Below are 13,926 nucleotides of genomic sequence, written 5' to 3'. Positions count from 1 at the left end.
GTGCAATTATACACACTTCAAATTCAAGCCAGGAACATTTGATGGAATAATGAGTGAACTAAAGGTCCTCCGGCAGGAATCGAACCAACGTACGCTTTTGCGATGCCGGTGCAATGCTCTTGCCACCGAGCTACAGAGGTAGCTGATAATATTAAGTTTATATTAAGAAGTGTTTTACAAAAGCTGGTACAGGAAGTTGACTTTCCTATAAGGACTCAGTTTGAGTACCAGCTTGGTGTTTTTGTAATCGGTTTTGAAAGTGCGAATACAAATTTCAATGAAAAATATTAAGCTTTTAGAGTTGACCGCATCAATGGAAAATACCATTTGACGTTTAGTCCTTGAAGACGTTTTTCCGTTTCAATGTTCTGAAGGTGGTATTTTCATTCTTTGGTTAAGCTGCGAGATATGTCATTAACCGTCTGCTTGATATGGCAGAAAAAACAGTGATGTTTACTTTACAATTCACATAGTCTTTTGAGAAATAAAATTATTAGGAGGCGCCCCATTCGCTGAACTCGATGACTATCTAGCTCAAGAAGTTAGTGTCCTGTTTTGATATGGCAATAGTTTATCAATGGGAAATTTCGTTTTAGACCAATCACCAAATTTGCTCATAACACATAAATTTTGACTACTTCCGTGAGAAAGTATATTATTTACCATTTTACATGAAGTATTAAAAATTTAGGCGTTCTGATGCACTTTGCCTGAAAAATGTAAACAATTTAATACACGCGTAAAAAAATCGTGTTGATGCAAGTTGTTAAAAACAGGAGTGAACAATGTTGTGCTGCACCCTGTGAACAGTACTGTTAACAATGTTGATGAAGCTTGTTGAATCATCAATGTTGTTGGAACTTGTTACAACAACATTGCATCGTGATTGCATCAACATTGATGATTCAACAAGCTTCAACAACATTGTTAACAATACTGTTCCCAGGGTGCAGCACAACATTGTTCACCCCTGATGCGACAACCTGATAAATTTTTGGCCGTGTATCGGTGTATGTCTATTAGCTTAAAACGAAATTCCACCTTGTTGGAATTTCTTTAATCTTCGGTTGTGATTGGGAGCAACTCCGAATATAGGCCTAGAGAACTCCGCGAAAGACATGCACAAAAAAAGGACTTGGAAAGTCTTGGGAGTTTATTAATTTCAGTTCAAGGCGAGCAAACCCGGTTATTTAATTATCTAACCCAGTATTACTAGAGCAAATATACTTTGATTGCAGCAGTTTATCAAATGGTCTACAATCATGCTTAATCACTAATAGTGTAAGATTTGGCATTTTAAATTATATCAAACGTCAGCTAGTTTTTCTCACATCAAAATAGAAATTGTTCAGGATCCACCAAGCATTTCAACTGCGTGGCTTCGACTGTTGCTGGTCCATCAAGGGCAAAGTAATCCTTGTCTTTGCCGATTTCTTCTCGAGCGTGATAAATGGCGTCTTGTACGGCAAACAGACAAGAACATGACATACAGAGGGGTGGTTCACCAACCGCTGCGAAAAATATGGTTCCGAATGTTTTCACAATCGAATAAATTACACGCATAATATGGAAAAATGGCGACGGTGGCACGATCTGTGCTGCCTGATTCAGGGAGAGAACTGACAACAAAAGCAGGACAAAATTTTATCTCAGTACCTTTTGAGCGGAGAAATCCTAAATGGTTTGAGGCTTCTTTGAGAAGTGACACACGGAAATCTATTGGAATATCCTTGGAAAACGGGGGATAATAATCCTAAAATAGACAAAAAAATAGATTTTCGAAGAGAAACGTAAACTCAACTTACTCAAGTATGGTCACTAATTTTCATTTGTACGGTTGTACCATCATATCACGAGCTTTTTACATTTCATCTTAAGAATTTCCACGGAACGTCAAACTACGCATTTATGGTACATACCCAGGTCCCCGTGTTTAGTTGAAGTCCTGTGGTTGGCTCATAAATTGCATTCTCTGTCAGCCAATAACCAAGGCCCATGACAAACGCACCCTCGACTTGACCAATATCAATCTCCGGGTTTGTGCTGAATGATACATAAACATGTATTTAATAGTGCAATATATGTGACAAATATTTTCTTGCTGAGAAAAGGCCTTACTTTCTCGGAATGTGGGTCTTTACCAAAGTTAATTACAGCAAAGCACCGCTTAATTTTTAATTCAGGCATTTCGTTAAAGTGCCTATATCACTTGTGGGATCTTAACGGATTTGAATAGGGCTTGAAAAATTTGTTTATAAGTTATACAACCTTTTTTGATAAAATCAAATAGTTTCGAAAATACGTCGGTTTGGGGGACTGGGACTCAGGAATGATTTGCAAACACGCCGTCTTTTATAATGTAAACATGAAGAGTTTTACTGGCGATATAGTTTGCGCTTTTCAAGAAAAAAATGCAGGAACGGTGCGTTGTGTATGGCTGTAGCATCTGGGCGAGTTTTTCTCAAAATATTTTACGTTATTGGAAGATCGAAGTAAAATTACAATTGATTATATCATAATTTTCTTGTATGATTGCATGGCGACTTTAGTAATTATAATAACTTGTAGGTACACCACGTAAGTATTAAATACTGCAAAGCTTTCGGTCCGTTAACCCGGACCTTCATCAGTGCAATTACTTGAATACACGTTTGCGCGTCACTTAAATATCATGTTAGTCGTGATTAGTTTGCTCGCGCTATTAATTAAACCGTTTCATTTAATTAAGTTCTAATCAATGCGCGCGCCCTAGACAAGTATTTGACTAAGAGACACCGAAAAGAGCACGCCACGTACTATTAAGTGGCTTTCCCTCTTGGACGATAGTTTGATGTTTATAAATTTCAATAGATTCTCTCATTTTACGAGAGACAGTAAACTTATCGTTTGCTAAAATGGTAGCATCGTTCCATTTAATGCGATGATCATAAGTCCACGCATGGTGAGCTACTGCAGACTTATCCAGTTTACCTTTCTCGCAGTTCGTCTTATGTTCTTTAAGACGTATTGAGAGATTTCTACCGGTCTCTCCAATGTAAACCAAACCACATTCACATGGAATGCGGTACACACCAGGTTTCTGTTGTTCATCGACGCCATCCTTGTGTGTGTAAAGAGCGCGAAACAATTTGTTATTGCTAGAATGGTAAACTTGTATTCCAACTTCTTTTAAAATCCTAACGATTTTATATGAAGCTGGGCCAATATATGGTAAACAGACAGAGGATAGATATTCCGTGTCTTGCCTCTGTCTTTGCTGTTCATTCATAGCATGTTCTATGAATTTCTTAGGATAACCATTCATGTGCAGAACATCCTTCAAATGCTTTAACTCTGAGTCAATGCTATTTGAATCACAAATTGTTTTGGCACGGTTGATTAATGTTTTGCATACTGATCTTTTAATGCTAGGATGGTGAAATGAACTATAATTCAGATATCTGTCAGTGTGTGTTGGTTTTCTATAAACTTTATGGCCCAAAGTCCCGTTCTCTTTTACATCAAATAAGATATCTAAGAAAGATATAGAGTTATCTTTCTGTATTTCTAATGTGAATTTAATTGAAGGGTGTATACTATTAATGTGATCTAAAAATTTATTCAAATTTTCTAAACCATGCGACCAACTACTTAATGTGTCATCTACATATCTAAACCAGAAACCAGGTTTTAAACATGCTGTAGCTATAGCTTTCTTTTCAAATTCTTCCATGAATAAATTAGCCATAACTGGTGATAAGGGACTACCCATAGGAGCACCATGAGTTTGCTCGTAGTATTTCTCCCGCCACTGAAAACTAGTTGTATTCAGGCACAATTTCAGTAGTTCATATATACTCTCAGGAGAAAGGCTAGTCCTTTTAGAGAGGGTATCATCTGAAAGCAGCCTGTCTTTCGCAATGTTACACGCCTCATCTACTGGTACATTAGTAAATAAACTAACTACGTCGAAACTGACAAGAATTTCATTTTTACCTAATCTAACATCTTGCATATTCGTAACAAATTCTTTAGAATTAACTACATGATGTTCAGTTTGACCAACAACTGGTTTTAAAATTCTAGCAAGATATTTAGCTAAATTATAAGTCGGTGAACCTTGGGATGCAACTATAGGCCTAAGAGGTACACCTGATTTATGTATTTTGGGTAAACCATAAAATTTTGGGCACACACTACATGAAGGTCTCAAATAATCATGAAGGTTTTGAGACAAAATACCTGATTTCCTAAGTTCAGATAGTTTAGAACATACTTTACGTTCAATATTGGCTGTAGGATCACGTTTTAGCTCTTTATATGTTGGAGTTTCAAGAAGAGCATGGATTTTACTTTCGTACTCTGCACGATTTAATAAAACCGTAGCATTACCCTTATCAGCCTTTAAAATATGTATAGACTTATCTGCCCTTAGGTTCCTCACTGCATCCTTCTGCTCCTTGGAAAGATTAGACTTGGGTAAAGTTGTACGTCGCAAGACCTCAGTTACTTTAACACGAATGTTGGATGCTATATCATCTCTGAGATGATTCAACTTTGGTTCCAGATGTTGAACGATTTCTTCTTTAGGAATCTTGTGTGGTACAACAGCGAAATTTAAACCCAATGCCAAGACTTCTTCTTCAACCGGCATAAGTTTTCGCGCACTTTGGTTAACAACAGTGCGTCTTAGAGTGTCAACAGCCAAATCTTCTTGTCTTCTTTTATCTTTTGATCTTTCGGACGTCAATCTTGTGTATTTGGCGATCTGTGTTGAGCGAGCTTTATTAAAGGTACGCGTAAAAGAAGCATCTATCATTCTTTTTGCAACAGCAAAATGTTCTTCTTCAAAAGTTAACCAAAGTTCTTCTGTAAGAGTAGCGATGTTGTCATCCACTCCGCTTAGTTGTTTACGCGTCCAAGCAATTCTTTCCCGTAACAGTGCCAACTCGGCTTTCTTCAAGATTTTGCCTGCATGCTTAGTATGGAAACAATTAAACATACGCAAACCTTTAGGAACAACTTCGTTGTCTCGACACCTTTTCAGGAAGGTTAAGTTGTTGATTAATCTTGAGCGTTGTTGTGAAAGCCGGTCAAGTCGTTTAAATGATTTATGAAAATACTCTCCATAGAGTTCTGTAATAATTTTCTTGTATGATTGCATGGCGACTTTAGTAATTATAATAACTTGTAGGTACACCACGTAAGTATTAAATACTGCAAAGCTTTCGGTCCGTTAACCCGGACCTTCATCAGTGCAATTACTTGAATACACGTTTGCGCGTCACTTAAATATCATGTTAGTCGTGATTAGTTTGCTCGCGCTATTAATTAAACGTTTCATTTAATTAAGTTCTAATCAATGCGCGCGCCCTAGACAAGTATTTGACTAAGAGACACCGAAAAGAGCACGCCACGTACTAAGAAATTCATAGAACATGCTATGAATGAACAGCAAAGACAGAGGCAAGACACGGAATATCTATCCTCTGTCTGTTTACCATATATTGGCCCAGCTTCATATAAAATCGTTAGGATTTTAAAAGAAGTTGGAATACAAGTTTACCATTCTAGCAATAACAAATTGTTTCGCGCTCTTTACACACACAAGGATGGCGTCGATGAACAACAGAAACCTGGTGTGTACCGCATTCCATGTGAATGTGGTTTGGTTTACATTGGAGAAACCGGTAGAAATCTCTCAATACGTCTTAAAGAACATAAGACGAACTGCGAGAAAGGTAAACTGGATAAGTCTGCAGTAGCTCACCATGCGTGGACTTATGATCATCGCATTAAATGGAACGATGCTACCATTTTAGCAAACGATAAGTTTACTGTCTCTCGTAAAATGAGAGAATCTATTGAAATTTATAAACATCAAACTATCGTCCAAGAGGGAAAGCCACTTAATAGTACGTGGCGTGCTCTTTTCGGTGTCTCTTAGTCAAATACTTGTCTAGGGCGCGCGCATTGATTAGAACTTAATTAAATGAAACGGTTTAATTAATAGCGCGAGCAAACTAATCACGACTAACATGATATTTAAGTGACGCGCAAACGTGTATTCAAGTAATTGCACTGATGAAGGTCCGGGTTAACGGACCGAAAGCTTTGCAGTATTTAATACTTACGTGGTGTACCTACAAGTTATTATAATGATTATATCATGTTTGACAAGAACTTGGTTCCTGAGTCCCAGGCCCCCGAGCAGGCAAATCGTCATGTTTAGATGTAAATATTTCCTAAACTATTTAACTATATCGAAAAGGGTTGTAGAACTTATAAACTAATTTTCCCACAAGTGATATAGGCACTTTAAAAATAATTATTTTGGGCTAGAGACAGGGTTGGGTGGAGGTGAGGGTTGAGGTTCGGGCTGGAGTGGAAACATTGAATTGTAAACAAACTGGGCGATTACTGAGGGGGGTTGAAGCAAGTGCTTTTTACTTTTTCTGAATTATGAGCTGAAATACTTGACGCCGTGAAATTAAAGCTATTAAAATGGTATATTTGGCGAAGAAATTTCGAGACTTTAGCTTAAAGGGAAATATATAAAAAATATTTGAAAATTTCCGGTTTTTTGCCGGTTTGTAATTGATTTTGGTCTGCTTTTGTATTTCCTTTGTAGCTTAAGTCTTGAAATTTCCACACAAAATATAACTTTTGAATAGCTTTAATTTGACACACAGCTCAACGCCTCTTTTGACTTTACGCTACTATAGGGATCTTTGTCAGGGTTAGTTGTTCCAGTTTATCTACAGTTCAATGGGCGGGAGTGACGGTTAGGAAAGGGAGTAAAGGGTAGGTGCTGGTGGTTGAGGGTGGTGTTTGGATAAGGTTGGCATTAATCCCGTGTGGTTTAGTATGCGATTTGTGTGATTTTTTGCACAATTCCCATGCAGCAGGGTAATTGAATTTGAACAGCGATGTTGATGAGTATAAAACATAAGATGGTGTACAATTTGCAGCTTACAGACAAAATACTTTGCCACTGAAACTAATATAGATGTGAGCAATTTATCTTGATTTAAGTAAGGTGGCTTTAGAAACTGATCTATGCACATTTAACTGGGTTGATTAAAGATGATATTTTAGTGGTTTATAGTCTTTAATTCGCTATCCCTACCTTTTTCCACAGTCATATAGTATGTCCGTCCTGAGTATCTCTGTTTCTCCGGTAAGAACATCGATCTCTACCTCAGTACATGTACTGGCGTAGACGTTGTAGTTGAATTGGTGACTCTTCCGAGGAAACACCCTACACGAGCGAATGCAAAATTGCACTAAATTTAAAAAAATTGGGAAAGCAGGATAACGGTTGAAAGCTTTTGATTCAGTGTTACTACGGTAGAAATTTACGCTGTGAAAAGTGGTTAGCTCAGATTCATTTATTGGGTTATGGTTTCTCATTGATTAAAAGCATTGAAAACTTGGTTAAAACAACGATTTTTTTGTTGTTTTTACCAAAGAGAATTAATGAATACGAGATCAATCTGAGACAACTGATTTCAAATTAGTTGTTTTAATAATCTGTTCCCACAGAGTTGCAATATCGTGACAGCATAACTCTAATGTGTTCTTTCTAAAGGATAGAGATCCAGGAAGGATAATCTTCAATTAATCCATTCTTACTACAGAAGAACACCTAAAGGGTGTCATTTGCCAAAAGGTATTTGTCGAATACATACATGTGCTTTGCGGATAAATCTACGCCAACTTCAAAACACTTCTCGATAATTTCAACCCATGTTGAACTGTTTGGCATGTCTTTTGCAACCGGCTCTATCCTCTTCTTCAGAGCAGAACAGCAATTTGCAACTGCCTACACGAGTAAATAAATGAAGGAGGACTTATTTAGCACCATAAATGCCCTCATTATTTTGTAAATCTGCTGATTACTAACAACGGATTAAATTGTAAATGACAATCGCATGTAGTAATTAATGTTCGATTTCAGGCTGATTTGAGGTATACTGTATTTCTGAGCCAAAGATAATAAGACGCCCGACGTATGAAGTAGGCTATTGCCACGCGTTATTTAAACTGTTTTCACTGACCTAGATACAACCTAGATGGCAAAATCATCGAGATGAGCTGAAATTCCCTGAAATGGCGAATTTTTAATTCCAATATGGCGAAGATGGTTTCAAAAAAGTAGCGTCAGGCAAGAATTGCCAAAATATATAAATTTTACTGCGTGTTTTGGTCTATGAAACAGGCTTAACCTACTATAGGTAGTAGCTACTTCCGCGCGGTGGTAACTGGCTTCTCTTCTCTTTTTTATTAACTTTGTTTATAACTTTCGTATTCTAATTGGAACCTGAGTATTCATATAATATTAGGTTTTTACCTCGCAGCATAACTCACTGGTCATGCTGGCCCACGATGCAGCACCTTAGGTGAAAATTGATAGTATTAGACACCTAAAAATTTCTTGTTACGCCAATATAATTGCACGCATTAATTATAGGATACTTAAATAAGGAGGTAATTAAATTAATAATGGTAATTGCACTGATTGGAGTGCAATTTGGTGTGAAATCAAACGCGTGATTACAAAATCGCATGACCGCGACGCCGAGTGTGATTTGTAATCACAAGATTGATTTCTCACCAAAATTGCACGACACGAAGTGCAATTTCCTCTTTATTTTATTCATTTTGAAGTCATACAAAAAATTAAACAAATTCAAAACGATTTATTGGCTGAAAGAACCGTAAACGGTGTAAAATGCGAGTAATTTTCATCTATTTTTGTCAAGAAATTTTGCCGGGCATTTAAAAATTCAAAATAGTAAAATTTTGTGCCATTTTCCCTTGTGATGTGATTGGATAGTTACAATGAAACACTAAATCTGATTGGTTGTTGTGGTGAAGAGCTTTAATCTTATTTGCTTATAAATGATGAGATTAATGCTAAAAGATTTGCGAATTTATTATATTCATTTCAAAATCAATGGTGTTTCTTGCAATCTGATTGGTTAAAAATAGGGTGATTAATTCCCAAATCGCACTATTTTTGAGCATTAATCACATCATTTATAAGCCAATAAGATTGAAGCTCTGCACCACAATAACCAATGTGATTTAGTATTTCAGTGTAACTATCCAATTAAATAACAGGGGAAAATGGAACAAAACTTTATTATTTTGAATTTTCAAATGCCCCGCAAAATTTCTTGACAAAAATAAATGAAAATTACTCACATTTTGCACCGTTTACGGTTTTTCAGCCAGTAAATTGTTTTGAATTTGTTTAATCTTTTGTATGATTTCAAAATGAATAATTTATAATAAAGTGGAGATTGCACTTTGTGTCGTACAATTTTGGTGTGAAATCAAACTTTTGATTACAAATCACACTCCCGCTTCGCGGTCGTGCGATTTTGTAATCACGCGTTTGATTGGCACCAAATTGCACTCCACTCGATCAGATCATTACCATTATTAATTTTTTTAATATACTTCATCACAAAATGTACATGCGCAGTCACGTGATGCTCAACAGCCTAGCAATGAATGAATATGCAGGCAAAAGTTTTTTGTCAACTAATAAACATACAATAAGCAGTCCCTCAAGGCCAATGTATAGGATGTATAGCATACTAATTTCAGGGGATGTGCTATCAATTTCAGCTGGGACTAGATGATTGGTGCACAGAAGGTGGGATCCTTTGTGGCCCTAACTTAATAAATTTCTTTCATCTTACCATTGGGATTCATAAAACTCGTGGCAGGTCTGACAGATATTTGATCAACTTTCAGTCCATGACCAAGAGTGTATGCTGCAACTTGACAGGCCTAGGAGTAGAAAAAAAATGTAATGTGATTTTTTTCGAGTCTTAGGAAGACAACACACTATTCCTGGCTTACAGCGATTTTTTTTCTTTGTTTCGTCGCAGATAGAGAATTAAAAACCGTATAATGCCACAATTGTTATTGAAATCAAGAAAAATCAGACGTTTAAGCCCCGTACAGACGTGCAAGTTTTCCTTGACACGTTTTCTTGACCACTTCACTTGCTCGTGTGTATATTTGGCGAACAAGTTTTCCTTGCAAAGTTTTATTTGCTCGTTTGTACGTGATACGTTTTAAGATAATATGAGCATATTTTACAATAATATGAGCCGTGATAAAATGAGTATATACGAACGAATCTCAAAACAAAAAAATTAAAAAATTAAAAAAACCAGCTCGATTGGCACGAAAATATTGTTGCGCATTTCTCTATTGCGCAATTCCTTGTCAAGTTTTCCTTGACTGCGGTATACACGATCATTTTTCCTTGTTGAAAAGCTAGCATGACTAGCTTTTGAACGAGGCTACTTGTCAAGAAAAACTTGTCAATTTCCTCGCGTACACACGAACAAATAAAACTTAGCAAAGAAAAATTGGCAAGGGAAACTTGCCCGTCTGTACGGGGCTTATTAAACCTCGTACAGACGGGCAAGTTCTCATCGCCAAGTTATATTTGCTCGTGTGTATACGCGAAAAATTTGACAATTTTTCCTTGACAAGTTTTACGATAAAACGAGCCATGATAAAATGAGTACATGCACGACCGCGAATCTCAAAACAAAAACAAAAAATGATAAAAACTGAAAAACCAGTTCGATTGGCGAGTTCAAGTTATAAAATAACCACACCATGGTAGTGTTCCTACTGTAATAAGTTATAGGGGATATTTAAAACGTAGGCACGAGAAGAAACCGGAAGTGTACATGATCCCAAAACGGAAACGCTAACACTTCGCACAATGCACAAGGAACAATGCACAATGAAGCAATATAGTTGTAAATTATATAATCTCATGGGCGGCGCTATTAGTAAATTTATTGTGATTTTGATGTGAGTTGAGTTGATGACTTGGTCTGGGGCGCACAATAATAAAATAAATAGTGAACGAAAACTTGTGGTTATATTGGTCCAAAATATTGAGCTATTCCCCATACGGCCCCGACGACCCTGCTGGTATAAAAGTGAACTTTATAGCAACATAAAAAGGGGTCGTTTAACACTAGTTTGATTTCAAAGAGCGAATTAAATTTTCCGTGCTTCGATAGCCTGATCCAAACACGGTATTCGACCAATCAAAACACGCGTTATACACATGTTATTCTATGTTATGTTATATGCATTCATAAATATTTTAGAACTATAGTAGAAAATTGTTGTTTAACAACGTGCAAGCTTGTCGTCGTTCAAAATTTGTTTTCATTTTTACCAATTCAAAACACTGGCAGAATTTAATAGTTTGTACGTGATTAATGATACCTTGGTATTGATACCCTGACCCATTTCGATTCCTGCATGTGATATCGAAACTGTTCCATCTTTGCGAAATATTGCAACGTATGCAGTAAATCGACTTCCCGGTGCCCGTGTTATGCCATATCTCAACGGGACGAGACTAATGCCACGTTTACGCCAACGGTTCTCCTTAAGACGTAAGAGGAAAGGAGACATACATTAGAAGATGAACAGTAAGTAGTCAAATGGAGAAGATAGAGATGGAGGCGGGGAGGACTGGAAAAATTCGTGGGGCTGAGAGAGAGATAAGGAGGGAAATATAGTGCAACAAACGGATGGAAAAGTCACGAGTTTCAACCGGGGGGGGGGGCGGGGCAGGTGCAGGGGATGCGCGCCCTCCGAACGTCTTTAGCACCACCATTAAAAAAATTGGTAAATGTACTGTAGGCTCTTATAATATTATTATAGGATAGAGCATTGTACAATAAGGGTGGTTGTATAGTAAGAGTGCAACTTATAACTTCAAGGGTATTATACATATTAAATTAATACTGCCTCCATTTTACCAACTGAGGGTGTGCCATTTCTTTTTTTGACATTATTGAAAATATTGCAAGGAGGTACTGTAATTGCCCAATCGTTTGCTAGCACACTGATGCACCCCCTAGAAAAATCTGCACCACTCCTGTCAGATGAGTATTGATCCACCCATGAGTCTCAATCAAACATACTTTGTTAAATTTCGCAATTTCTCTTTTTCTTCTATCAAATTCACTTGACTCTTTGAGGTCTGGAAATATCAATCAATCCCGAGGTTAAGATCGCGTTTCTAGAAAAGAGTTCCTAGAGTTCCTGAAATTACCTTGCCATATTTTTGAGATGTTGCAGTATTCTAGAGGCTGTTTATAATATGTTATCTGAAAAATGCAGAGTCAAATAGTCAATATTTTCAAACTGAATCACGCATTTTGAAATGCATTCTGCATAATATCATCACGACTGACTTAAGGCGAAAAGAGAATTTTCCATGTTACCTGTCCTTGTTTGTAGAAGTTGATTTGCCGTATTTCATCCGGGCTTTTGTTTAGCACTTTTGCCACGTGATTCATCATTGTCTCGGTGACAAAAATCGCTGGCATTGTTCCTGAAAATATATTACAGCGATGTTATTAAAAAACCATTAGTTTTTGAGGCTCCAATTCATTCATAAAATACATTGTCTAGGTCTATTTTCAACTAAATGTTCGTGAAGACGATTAATTTTCTTCCGGTTGAACAGTCATGTTTAACAGGCTAAAGGCCCGTACACACGGGCACGTTTTCCTTGACGTCCGTACACACGAGCGTTTTTCCTTGTTGAAATGCTGGCGTAACTCCGGCAATATCATACACTTAATGTATGCTTCCGAGGGAAATAGTGAGTTTTTTCCCAAGAGTTTGAAACATTGAGACTCGAGAGAAAAGAAAAACTCACTATTACCCGAATTAGTGTACATTAAGTGTTTTGTTATATAGGAACAAAAACATACACGTTACACAACAATTTCATTTAAAAAAACCACTTTACTTTGTAATGAAAAGAAGTGGGAAACAGTTTTTCACTTGTTTCCCTGGCGGGAAACATGACATTCATTTAAAGTCATGTGACTACGAGTGAACCAATCACATTTAAAATACACAGTGTTATTTTAGCAAAAATGTTTACTTGGTGCACGTGTGAAGGCATTTGTTGCAGTGTTTGTCTTGCATGGTACGCCATGAAATTTCCAGTTTTCACAATAATATACTAAAGAGAAAATGAAAGCAGAAATTAACTTTTGCAAGTAACACTTGGAGAGAAAGCAGTTCACATGCAGCGAACCGGAATATATTTAGTAAAAGCCTATAAAACCCGGGCTAAGATCTTGCAATGGGCAAACGTTATAAACTAGGCTGCAAGTTATTAGTAAATGAGATTTATTAGGAAGTGCCAGAATATGAAATGTCCCATATTCGAACCATCATAAGGTCGATGCTGTACCCGTTGAACATTTTGCAGAGTCGGTCTTTTTGAATAATATGTAATTATTTTAATTTATTCAAAAACTATACGATTGGTGCTTTAGAACCAGCCCGTATACCAAGGCCTTTTCCTTCCTCTATGCATTTTCAGAAAAAGGCCCTGGGAACGAGGATGGAAGTAGCCTAACCCACCATTGTCAATGTATGCCGCCATGTTGGTTATCGATATCTCAGTAGCTGCTAGACCACACCCTGTATATAAGGTGATATCAACAGCGTTTAATATCCCCTCGTCCGTAACGCCAACCTATATAACGATGCATACATACATACAATTCCCGATAACTAGAAAAAGTTTTTTCTCAATTTTTGAGAGTTAAATTGTCAGATATGTTAGTGAAAAGTTACGTAGTATCGCCTTATTATACCTTGTATTTTGCCAGGTAAGGAAATCTTTTTCCAACCATTGTCATGTTGGTTTTAAGGTTCATTCTTAAACGAACTGGTCTTAAAAAGTGAAACAATTCTTAAGACTTCCAGAAAGGTAAAGGTGTTCCACAGACGGATCTACACATACGCCTATTTTTTTCTGTTTGGGATTTTTCAGTACAACAACTTTAGTTCCGATCATTTAGAAGAATACTCAATTAATATTGTGTTGAAGGCCGTTTATATACTTGCAATTTTTTCTGC

At 36.9% G+C, this 13,926-nt stretch overlaps 1 protein-coding gene across 1 annotated transcript in view; it reads right to left on the bottom strand.

Annotated features, from left to right (window-relative positions):
• Positions 1 to 935: 935 nt before the first annotated feature.
• LOC114539283 (xanthine dehydrogenase-like) overlaps positions 936 to 13,926 on the bottom strand; it is a 35,232-nt gene continuing 22,241 nt past the window's right edge. The window contains exons 26-39 of the mRNA XM_028559908.1: positions 13,662 to 13,740; positions 13,426 to 13,540; positions 12,938 to 13,018; positions 12,267 to 12,376; positions 12,095 to 12,149; positions 11,964 to 12,022; positions 11,257 to 11,421; positions 9,693 to 9,783; positions 8,333 to 8,376; positions 7,671 to 7,804; positions 7,109 to 7,240; positions 1,920 to 2,043; positions 1,657 to 1,753; positions 936 to 1,511 (exon numbers count right to left, since the gene is read on the bottom strand). Coding sequence (XP_028415709.1) covers positions 1,333 to 1,511; positions 1,657 to 1,753; positions 1,920 to 2,043; positions 7,109 to 7,240; positions 7,671 to 7,804; positions 8,333 to 8,376; positions 9,693 to 9,783; positions 11,257 to 11,421; positions 11,964 to 12,022; positions 12,095 to 12,149; positions 12,267 to 12,376; positions 12,938 to 13,018; positions 13,426 to 13,540; positions 13,662 to 13,740 — 1,465 coding nt within the window. The 3' untranslated portion in view covers positions 936 to 1,332. The remainder of the gene's footprint in view (positions 1,512 to 1,656; positions 1,754 to 1,919; positions 2,044 to 7,108; positions 7,241 to 7,670; positions 7,805 to 8,332; positions 8,377 to 9,692; positions 9,784 to 11,256; positions 11,422 to 11,963; positions 12,023 to 12,094; positions 12,150 to 12,266; positions 12,377 to 12,937; positions 13,019 to 13,425; positions 13,541 to 13,661; positions 13,741 to 13,926) is intronic.

This window comes from Dendronephthya gigantea, unplaced genomic scaffold, assembly GCF_004324835.1.
Source record: "Dendronephthya gigantea isolate DGI-Jeju-01 unplaced genomic scaffold, DenGig_1.0 000198F, whole genome shotgun sequence".
Lineage (NCBI taxonomy): Eukaryota > Metazoa > Cnidaria > Anthozoa > Malacalcyonacea > Nephtheidae > Dendronephthya > Dendronephthya gigantea.
Note: the sequence above shows the minus strand (reverse complement) of the source record. Positions and strands in the feature narration are given on the sequence as shown.